Below are 23,177 nucleotides of genomic sequence, written 5' to 3'. Positions count from 1 at the left end.
TTTCTGGCAGGGACTGATGGGAATTGTAGTCCATGAACATCTGGAGCACCATAGGTTGGCCACCCCTGGCTTAAGGCAGTGTGGTGTAGCTGCTAGAGCAGGGGTGGGCAATTATTTTTTCCATGGGGCCATATAAGAAACAGAAAATATTGTGGAGGGCCGGGCCAAAAGGCTGAACTCAATTCTGCATCATAGGGGCTGATAAGTGACAGACAGGTGCACAGATCAACTTGGAATCAGTGGTAACAGTTCTGCGTACAACACTACTTGGCACAAAGAATCACAGGCTTAATCTACCTGCATAGTTGTCCACTGTGACGAAATCAGAAGCAGAATTAAGGGGAGACTTGGTCCCTTGACCTACTTTTTGCATCGACTGGCGCTTTTGAAAGCCCTGCAGAAGCCGGTTGCCTTAGTTTGCCGGCTACTGCGGAGCTTTCCAAGATGCCTAAGCTCAACAGCAAGGCAGGGGCGGCACGAGGCGCTTTTAAGAGGCGCTTTTGAAAGCCCCGCAGAAGCTGGCGAAGCCAGGCGAAGCCGGCTTCTGCGGGGCTTTCAAAGGCATCTCGCTCCCCAGCAAGGCTTGAAGGCGCTTTTGAAAGCCCGCCAGAAGCTGGCAGCCAAGGCAAGCGGCTATAGCGGGACTTTCAAATGAGGGAAACGCCCCAGAAGCCACTGCTTAAAGAGAGTAAGCCTTTCTCAGAGGCCCTTTCCGGCGCAGTGGCAAGGTGAGGGGGGAAGGGGGAGGGTTAGCGGAAGAATGAGCAGTGCGGTTCTAAACAGGTCCTCTTAGGCCAGGGCCCGGTCTGTCATACGGGCCAGTCAGGGTCATCCGGCGGGCCGGATGTGGCCCCCGGGCCGTATAATGCCCAGGTCTGTGCTAGAGTGTCATGCTATGTTCTGGGAGACTCGGGTTTCAATCCTCGCTCAACCATAGAAGCTTACTGGACCTTGAACCGGGTCTTACATGCACTCAGCCCCACCCACCTCACAGGGTCACTGTGAGAATAAAATGAAAGAGAGGCGAATGATATAATTGCTCCTTTTGTGTGTTCCTGCAAAAACTCAGTGGAGTAGAACTAAAGCTATCAGTAAATTAGGGATCCAGGAAGATCTGTAGTTTCCTGCCAAATGTATACATGGTGGCAAATACTTGCTGAGTCAAAGACAAGGATTGCCAACTTTTAAGCAGGTCCTTCTAGCTGTTGTTTTGATATTATTATTATTGTTGTTGTTGTTAGTATTAATGTTATTGTTTAACACACTCTCAGGCTAGACCAGTGATGGCGAACCTATGGCACGGGTGCCAGAGGTGGCACTCAGAGCCCTCTCTGTGGGCACACGCGCACAGAGTTCATCATGTGGGGGGGAAATTGCCCCCCCCCCCACATATCTAGGCTGGCCTGGGCCGCTGGACTTGATGTGCGTGCCCCTCAGTGAGCAGGGAGGATTTCGGCTGGCCGGGCCTGGTACCTGTGCAATAACCAGGTAAGTTGCTGCCGGGGGGGGGGGGGGGCAGGCAGCAGAGATGCTAGAGAGGCCCAGAGCGGTGCATGTAGGACTTGCTGGAGACTACAGCAGGCTGGCCCCTGCTCGAGAGGGTTATTCAGGTTAAATTGCCGCGTTGGCACTTTGTGATAAATAAGTGGGTTTTGGGTTGCAATTTTGGCACTCGAGCTCGAAAAGGTTCGCCATCACTGGGCTAGACTGAGCTCCCTGCTGTAACCTGAAACCTCTGCTTGGCTGCCCAAGCCGGGACACTTTGGTCTCCCAGCAAGGAAAGGCACCATTTCCCCCTACCTGCCTAACCGTTCTTACGACATTGGATGTTGTTTAGCTCCACGCCGTGAGAAGGTCCTCTTGCAAATTTCTGCATGTTAATCTTCTATTAAAGAGACAGGACATTCCCACCCCACCCCTACCTGCCAGCCTTAGACGAGATAGCAGCTGATTACAGAACTGGCATGTTACATGCCATTGGGTTAGTGCTGATGAAAGGCGTCCCGTGAATTGTATTCTTGGCTTTTTCTTTTGGACTGACGGAGCTGTAAACAACTTGTCAACATAGCTGGCGGCCTGCCATCTCCTAGACAATTTGCTGCGGATCGGGGCTTTTCTGTGGTAATATTCACTGTTACTAAGTACCAACATCTCGGTGTGTGTGTGTGTGTGTGTGTCCCAAATCCTAAGAGAGAATCGATGGAAATGAGGGCAGCCTGATACATGAGTACTAACACCTGTTGTAAACCCCCCCCCCCAAATCCCCCCACTGTTCAGAATAGTGAAGAGGCAAGCAGGAGGGCGCTGTGAGGCAAAGCCTCATTTGCCATAGTGATCCAGCCTCCATGGGCACTCTGCTGGTCTGTTACAAAGCCAAATATAGTTTTGAGGACTTGAATGCATGTGTGAACTCCTTCAGATTGAGCGTATATCCCCTTCAGATTTGATTCTTGGTTATTCGTGTTTTCCCCTCTTTGGCTGATCACCCCGCCCTCAGATCAGAGAATCCCCATGGTTTCCTAAACCTGTTTAAACATGACTTTTTCTCTCCCTTCGCAGTGAAAGTGAAGGAGGCTTGTGTGCATTAGGCTTTCTTCTGCTTTCCCCCACCCACACCACAGCAGTTCTATCTAACCTTTGGGCCACCATTTCTGAAATATTCGGAAGGGCTTAAAAACAAAAATCCCATTCTAATGCTGAAGGTCTATTGTTAGGAAGATTTGTGAAATTGACAAGGTCTAACGAAGTAATGCTGGACCAAAGATGATCCCCCCCTCCCCTCCACATTAAGTGGCAGGCAAATGGAGGTTGCATGGAAAGAGCAAGGAAGTGTTGGGTGGGCAAAATGGTGGGTTGGCTCAGCTAGAGACATTTTGCAGAGGGAGAATGGTTGTGTAGACAAAATTATGTGGGGAAAACCCCAGTGCAAATACGGGGTAAGTAGTGCTTGCATAAGTGGCCTGTGTGTTTCATGGGAAACTTATGTGTTAGGCGCATGTGAAGCAATAACGTCAGTTCTGCGGAACGTTTCTTTGTGCAACCACCGAAATATGAATGAGACTGTGGCACATTAGAAGTAACACTCTGATGCATGGAGTGACAAAGTGGTCGGACAGAGTTAAAGTTATATTCTCAGCGGCATCCAAAACATGTTCCCCCCCCTTAGCTCCTCGATACCATTTAAACGGGAACGCATAGCAGATGACATATGCATAATCCTAGCCTTAGGAGATCTAGATCGTGGGTTAGGTTCAATGTCCTGCCTTCAGCGCTGCTATATGGTAGATTTTTTAAAAATAGAGGGTGCGAAGAGATTCTGTTCCTGTAACTCTAATCGATTGGAAACTTTAACCTATTCCCTCTTCTATTGCACTAAATATGAGGGAATTAGGGGAAAATAGTCAAATGCTCTTCCCTCGAACTGTGACAGGATTTCAGATACTCAAAAGGTGTTATACTTGCTAAATAATCCTTGCAGTTTGTGAATTGGTGGCCAAGTTTTTACTAGAAATTATACACCCTAAAGCAGTGGTGGCGAACCTATGGCACGGGTGCCAGAGGTGGCACTCAGAGCCCTCTCTGTGGGCACGCGCGCACAGAGTTCGTCATGTGGGGGGAAATCGCGCCTCCCCCACACACATCTAGGCTGGCCTGGGCCACTGGACTGGATGTGCATGCACATCAGTGAGCAGGGAGGCTGGCGGGCCTGGTGCCTGTGCTCCAGGTGGCTGCTGCCCGGGGGGGGGGGGCAGAGGTGGCAAAGATGCAAAGGGAGGTGCAGAGCGGCGCATGTGGGACTTGCTGGAGGCTACAACAGGCTGGCCCCTGCTCGAGGGGGTTCAGGTTAAATTGCCGCGTTGGCACTTTGTGATAAATAAGTGGGTTTTGGGTTGCAATTTGGGCACTCAGTCTCGAAAAGGTTCACCATCACTGCCCTAAAGGATAGTTCTTTGTTGTGTCCGTTATCGTGTCACTCTGTTATTAAGAGATTCTTTGCTATCATTCTCTTTGGGGATTGTTTTTGGTTTTTTTTCTCTGTATTTTACCTGCATTGTCTTATATGCCAATAAAGGCTTGGTGCTACAAATTATATTCTCACATGCTGGTAAATGCAGTGAGCACATGGTTGATTGGCATATGTTGCTGGCTCCCACAGCAAACCCTGCTTTTCATCCTAAAGCTGGTTCTGCAGATCAGCTGCCCAGTTCATCTGTGCCGAACTCTTTTGCTATAATTCAGTTTAATGTTACAATTGCAAGACAGACTTAATGACCTGAGTTTTGGAAGGGAAAATGTATTGGACTATATTTGTACCAAATATCTGCTTTCTAGCTGATAGCCATTGGTAGCCATTAAGAACATAAGAACGAGCCTGCTGGATCAGACCAGAGTCCATCTAGTCCAGCACTCTGCTACTCGCAGTGACCCACCAGGTGTCTTTGGGAGCTCACGTGCAGGATGTAAAAGCATTGGGTAGCCATTGAGCGGGGGTACATATTTTTCCTTTTCGTGCCCCATTTCCACTCTTTTCAGACTTCCTAATGAGTAGAGCAGCAGTGGCGTAGTGGTTAAGAGCAGGTGCATTCTAATCTGGAGGAACTGGGTTTGATTCCCTTCTCTACCGCTTGAGCTGTGGAGGCTTATCTGGGGAATTCTGTTTAGCTTGTTCACTCCAGCACAGCCAGCTGGGTGACCTTGGGCTAGTCACAGTTCTTCTGAGCTTTCTCAGCCCCATCTACCTCACAGGGTATTTGTTGTCAGGGAGGAAGGGAAAGGAGTTTGTAAGCCCCTTTGAGTCTCCTTACAGGAGGGAAAGGGGGGATATAAACCCAACTATTCTTCTTGTTCTTCTTGAGTCCTGGATTTAAATTATGCCAAACTTCAGTTATGCCAAATTTCACAATATCTTCCTGAGTCGATTGATTCAAAGCATTGTTAATATATGTACCCATGTGGGGACAGCAAGATGCTAGAAGATTTACCAATCTGGGGAGGGATCTTCCCAAACCTGTCAGCTTATTGGAAATGCTAAACACAAACTGTAATGTTACGTGATAAATATAATATATTACTACCAAATGCAAATAGCCAATTTATGCAGATTTGGCCAGTTTCATGGACATGTATTAGCTGCAGTACTTGAGATGCATAAACATAACATATTTTAATAACAGAACTGTACCTATTTAGCCACTTCCATAGGCTGCTCAGGTGTTTTCTTAGAGTCGTTTTAGTGGGGAGAGTTTCTAGTAATACTAGTTGCATTGGGCAATAATTCCCTGAGCCAAGGAGGAAACTCCCTGAAATACAAGGAAATTAACAAAGCTTTCTTTCCGTGTTGGTGTTTTGTAATCTACTGAAAATGCAGAGTGAGCGCTCAGTCCACAGTTGAGACTCGTCAGTAAGCCTGTCAGAAGTTGGGTCCTTCCTATCGCAAGTGATATGGATACTTTTTTAGAGCTGATCTGGAATTTTACATACTCAAGAGCTATCAGGGGGTTTTATAGCCTTCCCCAATACTTCTATTTATTGATTTATTTAGATATTGATACTCCACTTTGATCCTCTGTCAGGAGCCAACGCAGCTGACATTGTTGCCCTCTCCTGCGTTTTATCCTTGCCACAACAGCCCTGTGAAGTAGATTAGGCCCAAAGAAATAGAAGAGAGCAAATGGCTCAAGGTAGCCGAGTAGGTTTTCAAGGTAGAGTGACGTTTCAGTCCTAATTATCTCAGATCTTAATCCAGCAATCTGGTCACTAAACGATGCTGCCTCGTATCACTGAAATCCAGATTTTTGCTCCCTTCCCGCCCATTCAAGTCTGGACTGGTTTTTAAGTGTCTTGCATCCAAAGGGACCCACTGCAGAGATGCAGTAGCTTAATGGCTAGGATCCCAAATTAGGAAAATTAATAATTTGAGTTCCACTTCGATGACTTTTGAACCTGCTGGAGCATTGGGAAGCTCTTATATGGGTGTCCCCGGTGGTGGGATTCAGCCAGTTCGCACCACTTCAGCAGAACCGGTTGTTAAAATGGTGCTTGCTAACAAACAGCTGTTAAATTATTTGAATCCCACCACTGGCCATGTCCCCCCAAAAGGTTTATAGCATACACATATTGTTGCCTGTGTAGTGTGTACTATTATACATGCCTTCGTCACCTTCTCTTTATTTTTCCCCTTTGGTTTGGCCCCAATCCCTTGCAGTTTTTTGCCATCTTTGCATTTGCCACCTGTGGCGGTTACAGCGGGACTACAAAAATCAACGTACATTGTCTCAAAGGCGAAAACCTGACCGCTAAGGCAGATTTTGGATATCCTTTCAGGTAAGAACATTCACCTTTGAGCAGTCTTGTAGCCTTGGCAGAGAGAGAATTAGATTCCCCAACCTTCCAACTGACTATGCAGTAAAGCCCTTTTATCCATGAAGTGCTGCCCAGGGGAGAGGCTGTGGCTCAGTGACAGAGCATCTGCTTGGCATATGAAAGGTCCCAGGTTCAATCCCCAGCATTGGCAGTTAAAAGTATCTGGTATAGGGTTGCCAGCTTCAGTTAAGAAATTTCCTGGAGATTTGGGGGCGGAGCCTGAGGAAGGCAGATTTAGGGAGAGAGCTCCACAGAGATGTGATTCCATAGATGAGAGCTGCCATTTTCTCCAGATAAACCAAAAAGCAGTAAGTCTGGGGATCTGCTGTAATTCCAAGAGAACTCTTGTCCCCACCTGGAGATTGGCAACCCCTGTAGGAGATGGAAAGGCCCTTAGCTGGGGACCTTGGAAGTAGATGGATGGAGGAGGAATCTGGAATCAATTCTGTGAGGAGACTTCCTCATGGAATTGGACGCAGCCCTGCAGCTGTAGATATATATAAAAATAAGTCAATATTAAGGCCCAGAATTTTCTTTATTCCTAATCCTAAAAGATATATCTACAGCTGCAAGGATGAGGATAGCCAAAGCATGGAAGAATGAAGCTTCACCAACAAAAGAAGAATGGATGACCCAAGTTATAGAATACCTAAATATGGACAGATTATCGACGAGATTGAAAGAACTCCCACAAGAAAAGTTTTTGAAAACTTGGGGGAAGCTAATTATATATCTAGAAAAGAGTTCAAAGGATAAAATGATTGAAGAATATATAATATGAAATGGTTTACAAAATTATATTGCAATAAGTTAATCTGCAAAAAAGTTGTATTACAAAATAAATTGCACACCTTTATTACGGCGATAATAAGCATGTATTAAGTCACTTAACAGGGGAAGTCCAAAGCAATAAGTATTGGGCAGTTACATCACAACAAAAGCATTATGAAATACAAGGTATATTTGTAGGTTAATTATTAAAAATATGGAATGAAAAATAAGGAAGTATAGTATAGAAATTTAAGTTTATTAAAGCTGAAGAATAAATTACCAAAGAATAGTGAAGTAACTGAATTGATTTAGATGTATTGAATTATGTGTTATTGTTATGGGTAGTTGGGGTAGGATAGATTATGTTTGGGTAACTGTAAATGTGGGTCATTTGTTACATGTTAATATTTGTTGATGTCTTATGTGTTTCAATAGTTTCATGTATGTTTTATGTTCAATGTGTTTTTTAAAGAAGGAAATTAATAAAAAATATTATGGGAATTGGACGCAGCCCTCCGGTTTGGCTTGCTGCCCAAGACAAAGGCCTCTTTCACTGGAATTATCTTTGTAGTATCAGGAAGAGGAGGAGGCCAGAACTCAGAGTTTGTGGAATTCGGCCCACCTGCTCCTTTGCACTTCTGGGCTCCTTGGCCCACAGTCCCTTGCCCTCAAATGCCATTCCCTGTTCACACTCCCTTTCCACCGTTGTTGAGCTCCTCCTGTCCCTATACCCAGTTTTTTATTTATTTGGCTCCCTGCCTCATCGGCCCCTTCCGCACACCCAAAATAATGCGTTTTCAAACCACTTTCACAACTGTTTGCAAGTGGATTTTGCCATTCCGCACAGCTTCAAAGAGCATTGAAAGCAGTTTGAAAGTGCATTATTCTGCATGTGCGGAATGAGCCATCGATTCCCTGTTGGTCCTTCCCTCAAGCTCAAAGTCACTACCTGTCCATCAGCTTCCTGTAAGCAGTTGGACCTTAGCTTAGGGTAACGCCTTCCTGGCTCCCTCCTTTCCTGCCAGTGCCAGATTTCTTCCTGTCCTTACGCCACATGAACACATATACATGAACATTCTTTTTGCTAAATCAGACCATTGATCTATCAATACTGTTTATTCTAATTGGCAGCAGTTCTACAGTGCCTCAAGTAGAGGTTTTCCCCCCATCCACTACTAACTCTCTTTTTTTTTTTAAAGTGGCAATGTCAGGAATTAAACCTGGAACTGTCTGCCTGCCAAACAGATTCTTTGCCACTGAGTCACAGCTACTCCCCAGGACCTGTGCGAGTTTTTTCCCCGAGCCAAACTGACCTTTCACTCTCTCACACAAGTTGTACCATTTCATCAGGGTTCCATTGCTTTTATCTTACAGTCGATATTGAATTCCATGGGGGAACAATAGTCCCCTGGGATGTGTGGGATGCAGGTCCACTTTGCTTGGTCAGACTTGGTTTGGTGCTTTTTCATGTTCACTGTGAATTTTTTGGAAACAAACAGAATGACAAAATGTGCTTCTTTTCCACCCTGCTCTGACTCAAGGTTGCACAAAGTTCCGTTCAACTTCCCAGATAAGAAAGACTGCAATGGCACTGCGACCCAGCCGTTCGTCCTGGTGGGTGACTTCTCGTCCTCAGCTCAGTTCTTCGTGACCTTTGCTGTCTTCGTGTTCCTGTACTGCATTGCTGCCCTGGTGGTATACCTGTGTTTCTTACACCTGTATCGGGGTGCTGGTAAACTCCCCATGATTGTAAGTTGCTCATATCTTTGTGACACTCAGTTGGGAGGGGGTGCTTGCCTGTAGTTGATGTGTTAAGTCTTTCTGAAGGGGGCTTCCTCTCAATAGTATGTTCATTATATAACGTAATCGCGCTCTCTCTCTCTCTCTCTCTCTCTCTCTCTCTCTCTCTCAATCCTCTGCTCCCCAAGAGAGGAAAAATAAAAGAGCTTGAACTGATCCAGAGATTTAAAATGTTGGCTTAAAATATTAAAGTAGGGATCACTTTGATGTGCCTAGCAAGAGAGAGGTTCTAAAACAATTATTAGAATAAAATAAAATTTGTCATGGACATAGCAAGTTTTTGTGTAGCACAGAGCTCTTCTTCTGGGAGAAAGGTTCTGTGTGGATCAGAAGCACACATCTGCTTGGCAGGAGTCGGGGCAGTCCTGGGTGGAAACCCAGCAACCATTTGCCATATTGCTGGGCCCTGAATGCGAAGCATTGTTCCTTGTGCCAGGGGAGATGTAGTATAAAAGCTGGAACATAACACAATTTTTCTTTCTCCTTTGCTGCTGGGATTGCAGGAGCACTGGTGAGTATCGCATGCATTCTGCATGCAAAATTGTATCCTGACTGTCAAGACAGGATCCAATCTGGGTTAGTTTAACTCTGATTTCTTGGTAGTTAATCTAGGGTTACTTTGCCCTTCATGGCCTGGACATAAGAACATAAGAAAGAGCCTGCTGGATCAGACCAGAGTCCATCTAGTCTGGCACTCTGCTACTCGCAGTGGCCCACCAGGTGCCTTTGGGAGCTCACTTGCAGGATGTGAAAGCAATGGTCTTCTGCTGCTGCTGCTGCTCCCAAGCACCTGGTCTGCTAAGGCATTTGCAATCTCAGATCAAGGAGGATCAAGATTGGTAGCCGTAGATCGACTTCTCCTCCATAAATCTGTCCAAGCCCCTTTTAAAGCTATCCAGGTTAGTGGCCATCACCACCTCCTGTGGCAGCTTATTCATGCGATGCATGAAGAAATGTTTCCTTTTATTAGTCCTAATTCTTCCCCCCAGCATTTTCAATGTATGCCCCCTGGTTTGAGTATTGTGTGAAAGAGAGAAAAATTTCTCTCTGTCAACATTTTCTACCCCATGCATAATTTTATAGACTTCAATCGTATCCCCCCTCAGACGTCTCCTCTCCAAACTAAAGAGTCCTAAACGCTGCAGCCTCTCCTCAATCATCCTCGTTGCCCTTCTAAGCACTTTTTCTATCTCTTCAATATCCTTCTTGAGATGTGGCGACCAGAACTGAACACAGTACTCCAAATGCGGTCGCACCACTGCTTTATATAAGGGCATGACTAGCCATATCTCATCAGATCTTGGAAGCTAAGCAGCATCTGCCCTGCTTAGTACATGGACGGGAGACCCCCACTGTTGTTACACACAGGCAGGCAATGACAAAGCAACTCTGTTTTCTCTTGCCTTGAAAACCCTATGAGGTCACCGTAAGTCAGCTGCGGCTTGAGGGCACTTCACACATGCAATTTAGGATTGTTATCTTGCAATAACAATCCTCGTTCTCATCTCCACAAAAAAAACACTCTTATGCTTAACTGTTTGCTTGCTTGGTTATCTTGAGTCATTTCTCATTACTTGCTTGTGAAGGGCACAGTGGTTTTCAAGGCCGAAGATGCGGTTTCCTCCAGTCTGTCTAGGACAGTGGTGGCGAACCTTTGGCACTCCAGATGTTATGGACTACAATTCCCATCAACCCCTGACAGCATGGCCAATTGTGAGTGTGCATGCTGGCAGGAAATGGAAGGTATTATAGTCTGTAACTATCTAGAGTGCCAAAGGTTCTCCTCCTACAAATCTCTAGGAAGAATCCCTTCTGTGCATCATCTGGTGTGTCTATGCCAGTGATGGCGAACCTTTTCAAGACCGAGTGCCCAAACTGCAACCCAAAACCCACTTGTTTGTATACCGCAAAGACCCAACCGCGGCAATTTAACCTGGTCTTTTGAGGTTTTGAAGTATAGAAAAAATGGTTGGCTCCAAGGCACGCGTTACTCGTGAGTAAGCTTGGTGGAAGTTGGTGGCTTTGCTTTGAAGCAACTGTGCAACGCTTCGAATGGGTGAATCACGACCCTAGGAGGGTTTACTCAGAAGCAAGCCCCATTGCCAGCAACCAAGCTTACTCCCAGGTAAAGGATCGCGCTTTAGTTCTTCCCATGAAAATCAGTGGGGTTTAGCAGTGCTTAACAGGGTTACCTATGCTGCTTCCCCAAAACTAGGTCTTAGGTTTAATGGTAATAATCTCCCAGAAATAATTACACTATTATCATATGATGAACTCTGTGGATGCGTGCCCAAAGAAAGGGCTCTGAGTTCCACCTCTGGCACCCATGCCATAGGTTCGCCACCACTGGTCTATGCACTTTCTGGGGATTCTTTGGTCCCATCCGCACATGCAGAATAATGCACTTTCAGTGCACTTTGCAGCTGGATTTTACTGTGCAGAATAGCAAAATCCACTTGCAAACAATTGTGAAAGTGGATTGAAAGTACATTATTCCGCATGTGCGGAAGGGGCCTTTAGCTCTGAGTTTCTGTGGGGTGCATCTTCCCTTACAGGCTGTGCTAATAATGTTAGATAAGCTCTTAACATTCCCTTTGGGCAGCACGTAATAGTGAGCAGACTGCTTTTGAGGCAGCTGGACATCCATTTTATCAAAGGATCTAAATCCACTTCCGTTCCATTACTAGAGCAACTGCCCTGCTGATAAGGCTGTGGTCACTGATTTTTTTCTTCCACAAAGGAAGTGAAGTGGACAGGATCTTTAGATCTTGCTGAGGCTGTTGACTATGTCTGAGGGCACAAATAAAAGAGTTTGTGGGAATCACAGTACAAATAATCACCATATATAATCCCAGAGGGGTAGCCGTATTAGATCTGCTTTGTTCTGTGGCGGAGGAATAAACAGTCTACTGACATCATTATTTGAAACAGAGTCCATAAAAGTTTACACTGGAATAAAATCTTGTTAGTCCTTAGAAGCAGAGAAAGGCCTCTGTTTCAGCAAGGTGCATATCTGCTTGTCAGAACTTGGGGAAAAGGGCTGGTGATTCGGGGGGAAAGTCTTTTTGTGACATGCTTTTTGTGACATGCAGGAAGTCCCAGGCTTATCCCTGGCATGTCCATTTAGATGGGCCGGATCATAAAAAACCTGAACCTTAAACCTTGGAATTCTTCTTCCAGTCTGAGTAGACAAAACTGACATTGATGGTCCAGTTCTCTGGTTCAATATAAGGCAGGTTCATGCGTGTTCAGACTCAGGAATAGCGTCTGCTGTGCGTTGCCATTCCATTGAGTCTAAAAAAGATCTATCTGGTGCATTGGCTTTTAGACAAAATAGGAAAGATTATGTTAAAGTTCAAAAGAACAGGAGACCCAGCATTTTAAAAAAGGGACGAGAGAGGTCAAATTTTAAAAAGTGGCATAGATTCAAACCCATAAAGACTCTGCACCAGCCATCATGCTTACATTCAGGGTACTCCAGTGCTGAGGAAATGGCATTTTCTGGGGGGGAGGGGAGGGTTTAGCTACCAAGATGTATTTTGCAACAGCGAGAGCGGAATAATTTTCATTCCCAGGCAGGAGGCTGAGTATATGGTAATCATCCAAAATGGTTGGGATGTATTGCAAGAAAAGGGCTTATCAGAGAAGGACATAAACTGCCGTAAAGTTGCATAAGAAGAAGAAACAGAACATATGTGAAGAGCTGGAAGAATGCCAGGTGCATTATCCTTTCAGCACCCCAGTTAGGCTGACAGTAGTATTTCTATCCACAGCTGGTCACGTAACATAGACCCCTTCCGCACATGCAGAAGAATGCACTTTTAATCCACTTTCACAACTCTTTGCAAGTGGATTTTGCTGTTCCTCACAGTAAAAACCAGCTGCAAAGTGGATTGAAAGTGCATTATTCTGCATGTGCGGAAGGGGTCACAGCGGCTAAGAGTATGACTGGCGGAAGAAGCCAAAGGGAGAACTGTTGGGATGAAGGAGTTAGGGTCTTGGGGTCGTAAGGAACCCTACATGGGTGTTAACTATGTTATTTTGGCCCAATAATAATAATAATAAGAGTTTGGATTTATATCCCCCCTTTCTCTCCTGGAGGAGACTCAAAGGGGCTTACAATCTCCTTGCCCTTCCCCCCTCACAACTAACACCCTGTGAGGTGGGTGGGGCTGAGGGAGCTCAGAAGAACTGTGACTAGCCCAAGGTCACCCAGCTGGCATGTGTGGGAATGTACAGGCTAATCTGAATTCCCCAGATAAGCCTCCACAACTCAAGCGGCAAAGCTGGGAATCAAACCCAGTTCCTCCAGATCAGAGTGCACCTGCTCTTAGCCACTGCTCTAGCCACTACGCCACACTTTCAGTCTCACTTACCTCACAAGGTTGATATGAGGATAAAATGGAAAAGAATGCTGAAAGCCATTTTGGGTCCCTGTTGGGGAAAAAAGGCAGGGTGTAAATGAAGCAAATATATGCAAAAAAGGGAGAGACGCGCAGATATGTTGAAGAATGGGCTTTGCTTGTTGTACAGCGAAAGAGTAAACATCAGTAAAGGAGTAAACTTATTTTCTTTTTTGTATGTATTAAGAAACTGGCATGTGGGGCTTACTATCCAAAAGGACTATTTGAGCAAGGAGAATAATGTCCATCTCCCAGGCAGAATGATATGTGACGGACTTGTGGCAGATATCAAGGATGTTTGTCATTCCACAGATCTTGCTGTGCCAGCCCTGGGAACACCTTGTGAATAGTTTCTCTGTGTGTGACAACCACAGAAGTCTTTTTGTGGAGGGAGTGGGGATGAGATCCAGCGTAGTGTGGTTGAGAGCAGTGGACTCTAATCTGGAGAACCGGGTTTGATTCCCCAGTCCTCCACATGAGCAGTGGATTCTTATCTGGTGGACTGGATTTGTTTCCCCACTCCTCCACATGAAGTCTGCTGGGTGTCCTTGGGCTAGTCCAGGGGTCTGCAACCTTTAACATCCAAAGAGCCATTTGGACCCGTTTTCCACGGGAAAAAAAACACTTGGAGCCGCAAATACTTTTTGACATTTAAAATAAAGATAACACTCTATATATTAGGGTGCTATGTAGTTTCCGGGCTGTATGGCCGTGTTCTAGCAGCATTCTCTCCTGACGTTTTGCCTGCATCTGTGGCTGGCATCTTCAGATCCTCTGATGCCAGCCACAGTTGCAGGCGAAACGTCAGGAGAGAATGCTGCTAGAACACGGCCATACAGCCCGGAAACCACACAGCACCCCAGTGATTCCGGCCGTGAAAGCCTTCGACAATACTATATATATATAGTGAGCGCGCGCACACACACACACACACACACACACCTTTACACTTTGTATAAACAATTATAGTGTGTTATGAAATCCATGAAGTGCTACATTACCATCAGCAGCCAACCAGGCAGCTGGGACAGGAAAGCCGGAAGTGACTTGGGATAGCTGTCTCGGGCTGTGCCTCTCTAGGAATGGGGACTCTTTCCCATTAACCCTTAGGGCGACTCTCCAAAGGAGGCTGAGAGGACCCAAGCCACGCGGAGCCGCAGTACAAAGACGAAAGAGCTGCATGCGGCTCTGGAGCCGCGGGTTGCAGACCCCTGGGCTAGTCACAGTCCTCTCCAGGAGTTTGTAGGCCACCTTGTGTCTCCTTGCAGGAAAGAAAGGCGGGGTGTAAATCCAAACTCTTCTTGTCCTTCTGATTGGTAGTTCCTCTTCTGTCTGCTGCTCTCCGCCCTGTCAACATTCTTGCCTCTTCTCTTCCAGGACTTTATTATCACCGTTGTCGTCTCTTTCTTGTGGCTGGTAAGCACATCTGCCTGGGCAAAGGGTCTCACGGATATCAAAACGTCCACCGGCGCCGGCCTTGTAGATGAATTCCCGTATTGTAATCCTGGGAAATGTAGTTTTGAAGATGTCAGAAGTTTGGGATCCTTGAATGTCTCTGTGGTACGTGTGTGTTTTGTTTTTCGATGGTTTGGGGAAGGGAGTGCGGTAATGGTTGTGATGATCGCATCCTCTTGGTGAGCCTGCTATGGGTATCTGCTTGGAAGAACATCAACCCTCCAGGCAGGGCCTTGAAGTTCTTCCAGAATTATGACTGGCCTCCAGCCCACAGAGGTCAGTAGCCCCAGAGAAAATAGAAACTTTGGAGGCTGGAGTCTACAGAATCACATCCCTTCTTCTTTTTTAAAAAATATATTTTTAATTATTTTTCCATAAAATAGAAACAAATTCAAAAAAGAGGAAGGGGGGAAAAAAGAAAGAGAAATCAAATCGAATAAAAAAGGGAAAAGAACCCTGAAAGAAAATGAAAATAAGAAATTGAAAATAAGAAATTGAAAAAACATATGTGAGAGCAGCAGTGGCGTAGGAGGTTAAGAGCTTGTGTATCTAATCTGGAGGAACTGGGTTTGATTCCCAGCTCTGCCACCTGAGCTGTGGAGGGTTATCTGGGGAATTCAGATTAGCCTGTACACTCCCACACACGCCAGCTGGGTGACCTTGGGCTAGTCACAGCTTTTCAGAGCTCTCTCAGCCCCACCTACCTCACAGGGTGTTTGTTGTGAGGGGGGAAGGGCAAGGAGATTGTAAGCCCCTTTGAATCTCCTGCAGGAGAGAAAGGGGGGATATAAATCCAAACTCCTCTTCTTCTTTTGCCAAACGACACACATTCACTCACAGATCCTGGTTGCTACCAGAGCAAATGGGTCACAAATCAACTCTTATCTAGTTCCCCTGTCAAAATCATCAGAACTTCTGAAGAGGCTAGAGTGGACCCAGTCTGACCTAATGCCTGCTAACGGTCCCTTTTCTGTAAGTCAAGCTTGGAGGCTACGAAAAGCTCTACCAATTCAAAGCGCCGTTTTCACCAAAAGTCCGAATCACGTTCCTTCTGAGCTTTTCTCTACCCAGAAAGTGTCTACCTGAAGATGGCAAACTTAAGCAAGACTCTCTTGTTCATGCTCTGAAAGGGCTTGCCAGTTTCTTCCTGTGCCAGGGTTTCCTTGAGCCTTGGATTCCTTTCACACATATGCATTTTATGCCCGCTTTGGCTTCCAAAGGCAGTTTCTTTTTGAGGGTTTCACACACCAATAGGATAAAGCACAACCACCAGAAACCCAAATCAAAACAGTTTTTTTGGAAAACCTGGATTAAAGCTTCATTCACTGAGGGAGGACAAGGTTTTATCATTAGGGTTTGTGAAACCTAAAAAAACCCAATCCTGCTGGCCTTCAGAAGATAAAGCAGATTTTACCACTAAGGTGTGTGAAACTGGAAAAGGTGTATTTGCTTTCAGTAGTGGGTTAAGGAACATGCAAGCGTTTGTGAGTTTTTCAGGTTTTTTAAAAACTTGAGGTTTTCATATATATAAGGCCAAAATGCTTTTGTGGATTTTCAGTCGCAGACTAAAATGATCAAGGGGAAGAGGGTTGGAACATTGTACCTGTGAGGCAAAACTAAAAGATCTTGGATTTGTAGTTTGATAAAGAGGTGGTTTATAAAATTATGAGAATGAAAGATTCGTGTGCTTTCCTTACCCTTCCACGGGGATATGGTGGGTCTTTTTTACTGTCCCAAAGGAGTCTATCAGGACTCCACACGCAATTGAAAGTAGTGGGGGTGGCTCAATAATCTTTGCCACTTCTTTATATAGATATATTAATGGCAGAGATAACTATGCATGAAACGATCTAAAACCCCTGAAAATAACACCATACTTGTTTGTCTTTGCCTGACAAATCAATGTGAGCCATAGTGTTTAAACCTCCCCGCCCTCAATTTAAATTTAAAAATAAAAATAAAATCTTGTAATCATTTGAATTCACAGAACCATCCAAAGCCCAATAATTCTTGGTCTCACAAAACAAGTAACGGCTTTGACTTGGCATTAAAATCAACAAGATTATGCAGGCATTTTTAAGATGCATATTCTTTTCCTTCAGGTGGGTTCTTCAAGGTAAGGAAGGAAAAGGAAAAGCAATCTGTAACATGGTCATTCTGTAACAAGTTAAGCTTTCCCTCTGCACTTTGTACCATTCAGGCTATCAAGTACAAACTTTTATCACATACTTGGGAGACAGCAGTCACACAGGTGACATTTAACATTGTGCCACAGTTTTCTCAAGCAAGAAACACAGCCCCAGCATTCTGATTGCAACAGAGTTGTAGCATCCCCAGAGTAGAACCGTCCAGTTCTAAAGTTCTGTGTCCTTTATTTTCTCTCTCCCCTTTTTAGGTTGTCGGCTTCCTCAACCTGATTCTGTGGGCAGGAAACGCTTGGTTTGTCTACAAGGAAACCAACCTGCATCGCGCTCCAGCTACCGAGCCCCCGAACCCGGCCCACCCACCAATTCCCACGGGGATGTAAAGAAATTGAGAAGTCACCCAGTAAGGAGCGGAAGCCTCTCTCAAGCACTGTGCCCACCACAGTTCTGTTTTGTTTTGTAAATCCCTTCCCCATCATCAGCTGATCTTGGTGAAAAATGGGTGGGTTCCCCCCCTCCCCCCAAAAAAGCCTATGCCTGAGATGATGGAATGAAGCTGTGCCTTATGCCTCTGGGGGAAAAGGTCAAAAATCAGGAAATGTATCTTATTAATTTCTGTTCTTTGCAGATCCAACATTTTGCATCCTCCAAGAGCTGGGTTTCCAGCCAATGCAGACCAGCACAACTTGTTTAACTGTAGCCCAGTTGTGCTGTGCTGCTCTGAGTTGATGCTGTCATCCAGACAAATCCATTTGTTTGAGTCATAGCCAAGGGTTGTACATAATGCTTGCAGATCAGCCTTGTTTGGGTGGGGGCTGATATGCTGATGTTTTTCTGCAGAGCGAACAGCCAAAACGCTTGTTTGACTGAATGTTTGTATATCAGAAACTTGTCAACAGTTTGATAACTCCTCGATAACTCAAGGGATTCGATGGGAGGTGAAAAGCTCTGTAAATAGTCGCAGCCAGGAATTTGCACTCAGATTCAAATAAAAAGCCCCGGGGAATCGAAATGAAAGTTAGCTCCTAGGCTTATACGCTGACGGAATGTGGGAATACCGGTATCCGACTCTTCATTGGTCCCCTTTCCCTAGCATGTTTTTCATCCCACCTTTTCTTTGGACTTTTCTGTGCTGGCTCCCCAAAGACAGTGTGCCTGGCCTTTTCATATTATGCAAAAGAGGAACCGCCAAAGAAACTGTGCTTTTATGCAGAGGGCGCACAGGAGCCAAAAAGCATGCTTGTGTTTCCGACTTGCACTATCTGGTGTAAACGACAAAGTCCTGCAGCTAGACATGTGTGTGTCTAACATTTAACACAGTATTAGTAGGATTCCTGGCTACAGCTACAGTTAGTCTGCTGCGTTTTCTATGCATGTGGAATTTGGCTTGGTTTGGATGCTTGAGCTTTGCCTGTTGTGCTATTGAAAAGGGCCGCTCTCTCACTCTTGTGATGGTTAAAGATGAAAAAGGACTAACTGGTGTACTCCAAGGCCCCAAGAGCTAGCTTTATTATCTCGTCTGCCTTCCTCATTCCTTTAAGAGGTGTCTTCCGGTCACCCAACATGTCATTAGCCCAAATGATTCTGAAAGTATTTGGAAATCAGCGGACTTTAGCATAGTGGACTTTAGAATAAACCCTGCTGGCTGAGCAAGCTTAGGAAAAGCAGGCACCTTTAATTGTTTGATATTTTTGTTTTTCATAATTTTTTTTGTGAGCGCAGCCTTAAGGAGATGTGCCGGGGCGATCTCTGTGGTCCCTGTTCATGCATAGGAATTTTGGGTTTTGAAGCATGCCTTTCTGCAATCTCAAAAGCCTTTCATTTATCCTTTGTACTTAAAAAAAATCACATGGTTGATTTCAGCAGGAGCTTCATAATGCTTTTGAAAGTTGCAGCTTTTGTCAGTGATGTAGATCATCAGTATCTTTTATTAGACCCTGGAAAAGGGGGGCTAAAGTTGCAATCTGAACTATAATGTCAGGAAAGTTACATGCCCTCCTCGGCCATTAGTGAAATCTGAGTTCGACAAGACCGCTGCCCCCCAAGTGTGGTATGTTGAAGGGTTTCTATCTGAAAATGTTTGGAAAACTTCAGCGTAAACTATAGAATGTTGGTCTTCAGCCCCTCCTGACCCACGACTCATCTTTAACACCTAGGCAGCAGCATCAGAGCCAAAGAGCTCCTAAGGATATGACAGACTTAAACAACAGGAAGAGGAGGAGCCAGAATTATGAGTTCTTTGCTGGGTGTCCTAGAGAATTCACTCAGGGGCATGAAAGAATGGGAAGGCCAGTTTTCTTCTGCCAAATGGGAAATCAACTGTTCCGATATTTCTGGTCTCCCTTTCAATGCACAGACACCAGAGTCACCCCCCCCCCCCCCAAAAAAAAAAAAAACAAGTCCAGGGCACTGTGAGAGCTGTTAGTATGATCATCTGTTCTATTTGGTAGCAGTGATATAGAAGTAACCAGGATACTCTCTCCCTCTCGTCCCAACCTTTGATATTCACAGTTTTTCCCCCGCCAGTTTCTGGATTCAAATGGCGGTTTAAGGTTGGATATTAAGTCCATTTCTGGACTTGCTTCCACTCACCCAATGATTCTGTTTCTGAACAGGAAGGGTCAACTCGATTTTCGTAGGTCCGTGTCATGTCTGCTGGACCAGGATGGATGAAAGATGCTAGGTTTGCAAACAATCAGTGGTTTCGCATATCCTCTGGGGTGAAAATTTGCTAGGCAATTCTGCGTGGTAATTCTGCAATTCCCTAGGCAATTCTGCAATTGAGCATGGTGGCATGGACTAACTAGCTTGGAGGGCATCTTCAACGCTTGCATTTTTTTAAAAAAATCAATTCATCCCATGGTTGCCCCTCTGGAACTTGTCCTATAGGTTTCATGTATCCTGATCACCAACCTCCTAAACCATTAAATGCCTTCTATGGAGCTACAATGCCTTCTATGGAGCTACAATGCTTCATGCTTATTATTTTCATTTTGAGGTTGACCTATACTCAGGGTATTCAGGGATCTCCGTGGTGCTCTGTACTACAGGGTAGGCAGTGCGACTTTAAAGACAGAGTCCAAAGTATCTGAGCCTTCTCCAACCATTAATTAATTGCCCCACTTCCCAAGCTTTTAGTCCTCATCTTTTCTTTGGATGCTTGTACATAACACTTTGCTATTTGTTCCTTGTGTGTGTCGTGTGAAGCAAAGCTACCAAGCAACAGGGAGACGTCTCTTGAATATCTCTGACAACACCAGTGTGTCTTCTGCTGTCTATTTGAATAACTGTTCTTGGCTCTTCTGAGGGCTGAATCAAAGCCATTCTGGGGCTTCTTAACTCCTTACAGCCCCCCCCCCCCCGCCCTCCTCAGCAACCATAGCATGCATGAACACATGTATGTCAGACCATCCTCCAGGGATTGAGATCAGCCACATGCCAAGTGGTTGTTTAGATCATAGCCAGGCTGACGTAAAGCTTTTGTAGGGGCCAGGCCTTATCACATGACCTGTCCAAGCCTATCGCTGGTGGTCTCAGTTATGCTGTAGTACTCTTCTTTTGGCTTGAGCTTAGGGATGAAGCACAAGATGGATCCTAATTCCCTCAAGGTCTGTGACCTGGAGGTTGGGGCACATGCGGTGTTAGAAATTGTCCTCAGGGGTACTAATCCGTAGCCGACATCTATGAAAACTGTGGCTTTTCTCACACAATCTTTTCCTTAAAAAATGTCATTGAATCATCCAGAAATGGGGAGGCACAGCCCATATATGGGGGAGGGACAGCTCCATCCTCATTCTTTGAGGAAGCTGTGGAACACTGGACGTACTTAGACATCAACCATACAAAGGGGTGAGATCATGGGTGGGATGCAGCAGGGGTCATCCCCACAGACGGGTGAGTTGATTATCATCAATTTTTCTTCTCCCTGTTGTAGACCACTGATTCCCCCCTTCCAGTTTCCCTGGAATAGCACGGGGGTGGGCATTTTGGGCATGAGTGGAGGTAAGGACGTCAAGTTGAGCAGACATATCTTTTCTATCCTCTGGAATCCAAACGAAAATGCTTCCCACATTCTCAGTACTGCTACAAACCAATATGTTGGGAGAAAGGCCGAAAAGAACCATATCCCTCATTTCCCTCAAGAGATGTGTTGACAGAACTCCCTGCAATTTTTATCGCTCCTAGTGGTTTTCTTCAGTTATCGTCGATCTTTTCAGCACAAATAAATACTTGGGTTTTTTGTTGTTTAAAATGCCATGTGGATTTACTTCCTTGAGACATCCTTTGCTAGCTCTCCTGCTTTTGTGGAAGAGGGCCGGAGTGGATGAAAGCTGTGTGCATTTATGACAAAGCAACACACACACTTTTTGCCTGTCATTGTTCAACAAACACTGATATATCTGTACACAAAATTAAAAAAAGAGTTGTTAAACGAATCTGCGTGGTATTGCCAATGTTCTCTTGCTTCTGGGTTCTATCAAACCATGTGCAACTTTCTGATCAATCTCTCAGCTTTCCTTTTAAAGAAAAAGGAGTTTCAAACCTAAGGACAGTGGATGTGGAAATGCTCTAGGACAGTGGTTCTCAACCTTCCTAATGCCGCGACCCTTTAATACAGTTCCTTATGTTGAGATGACCCCCAACCAGAGGTGGGATCCAGCAGGTTCTCACCAGTTCCCAAGAGTGGGTTACTAATTATTTGTGTGTGCCAAGAGGGGGTTACTAATTGGGTCTGCTTTTCCGTTAGAAATTCCATTAGGTCCAAAAATCATAAAGTCCTGTTGTTTCCTATGTGGCTGGTTAGCGAAGGAAGAAAATGGAATAATTCTCCCGGTTGGGCTGTTTTAAAAACATGTTTTAGAAAGATGGTAAAGTTCCTTGTTTAAGGAAAGTATCCTTCTTTTGATTTCTAGAAACAAAGTTAAGTATTTGAAAGTATTAAGTATTTGACAGGCAGTCAATTAGGAGAAGTAGTTGTTTCTGTTGGCAGCAGACGATAGGACTTGCTATAATAAGTTTAAATTATGGACAGAAAGATAGCAGCTGGAAATTAGGAACTTTTTTTTTACAGTAAGAGTTTTTTACAGTAACAGAGAAATTATTAATGCCCCGCCCCCGAATGCCCGGCCACACCCCTGTCGTGCCCCGCCCAGCCCCACTGGCGCTATGCCACTGTTTGAATCCCACCACCATGGGAACCTGTTACTAACATTTTTGGATCCCACCACTGCCCCCAACCCTAACATTTATCCATTTTACAGATGGAGAACACTGATGCAGAGAGTCTTAGGCGACCCCTGTGAAAGGGTCGTTCGACCCCCAAAGGGGTTGTGACCCACAGGTTGAGAACCGCTGCTCTAGGACATTGATGGCTGCAGGTAGAAATTCGGTATAGTGCGGCTTTAAACAACAGCAGAATCAAAATACCCACGGTCCTCCCTTCCAGTTTTGAAACTGCATTTTTGAAGACGAGGCATCGTTTTTAGAAATAATTGAAAAGGTTCAAAATATTATTTACAAGTGGGCTTTTCCCTCACAGGATGTGGATAGTCAGTTTTAATGGGGAGGATGACCTGAAGGAAAAGATGCCCAATTCAAGGGATGGCGCAGGAGGCAATGTGGCCCTATGCTGGTGGAAATGCTCTCCCTGAGGCACTTGCCCCGTCAGAGCTGTAAATTTGCCAGCAGCCTCTTGCAGGGGTCTGCAACCTGCGGCTCTCCAGGTGTTCATGGACTACAATTCCCATCAGCCCCACCAACATGGCCACACCAAGGCTCTGGATTAGGCTGTAAGACACCGTTCCCTGTGAGCTTGTGAGGCCCCTGAGACAGTGTTGAAACAGGGGATAGTTGTGCCTCTGTACTCTGGGAGATCTTTTTGCAGCAGCTGAATTCATGATGTACTGTTTCTTCTTCAGAAATACCTTCTGATACCCTGTTTCTCCGAAAATAAGACATCCCCTGAGAATAAGACATAGTAGAGGTTTTGCTGAAGTGCAAAATATAAAACATCCCCTGAAAGTAAGACGTAGCAAAGTTTTTGTTTGGAAGCATGCCCGTTGAACAGAACACCAGAGCATGTAGCTGTGGAGCTGAAAAATAAGACATCCCCTGAAAATAAGACATAGCGCATCTTTGGGAGCAAAAATTAATATAAGATACTGTCTTATTTTCAGAGAAACATGGTATAGTACACCCAAAACTTTAAAGCAGTGTGGACTAAAGCCACATCTGGGGCCCC

The 23,177-nt window shown here is 45.2% G+C and overlaps 1 protein-coding gene across 1 annotated transcript in view; it reads left to right on the top strand.

Annotated features, from left to right (window-relative positions):
* LOC125434805 (synaptophysin-like protein 1) overlaps positions 1-21,372 on the top strand; it is a 29,944-nt gene extending 8,572 nt beyond the window's left edge. The window contains exons 3-6 of the mRNA XM_048500538.1: positions 6,206-6,324; positions 8,676-8,883; positions 14,715-14,897; positions 17,188-21,372. Of these exons, the coding sequence (XP_048356495.1) occupies positions 6,206-6,324; positions 8,676-8,883; positions 14,715-14,897; positions 17,188-17,319 (642 nt within the window). The 3' untranslated portion in view covers positions 17,320-21,372. The remainder of the gene's footprint in view (positions 1-6,205; positions 6,325-8,675; positions 8,884-14,714; positions 14,898-17,187) is intronic.
* The last annotated feature ends 1,805 nt before the right edge of the window (positions 21,373-23,177 follow it).

The sequence above is a fragment of the Sphaerodactylus townsendi genome, linkage group LG06 (assembly GCF_021028975.2).
Source record: "Sphaerodactylus townsendi isolate TG3544 linkage group LG06, MPM_Stown_v2.3, whole genome shotgun sequence".
NCBI lineage: Eukaryota > Metazoa > Chordata > Lepidosauria > Squamata > Sphaerodactylidae > Sphaerodactylus > Sphaerodactylus townsendi.
The sequence above is the reverse complement of the archived record's forward strand: the minus strand, read 5'-3'. Positions and strand labels throughout refer to the sequence as shown.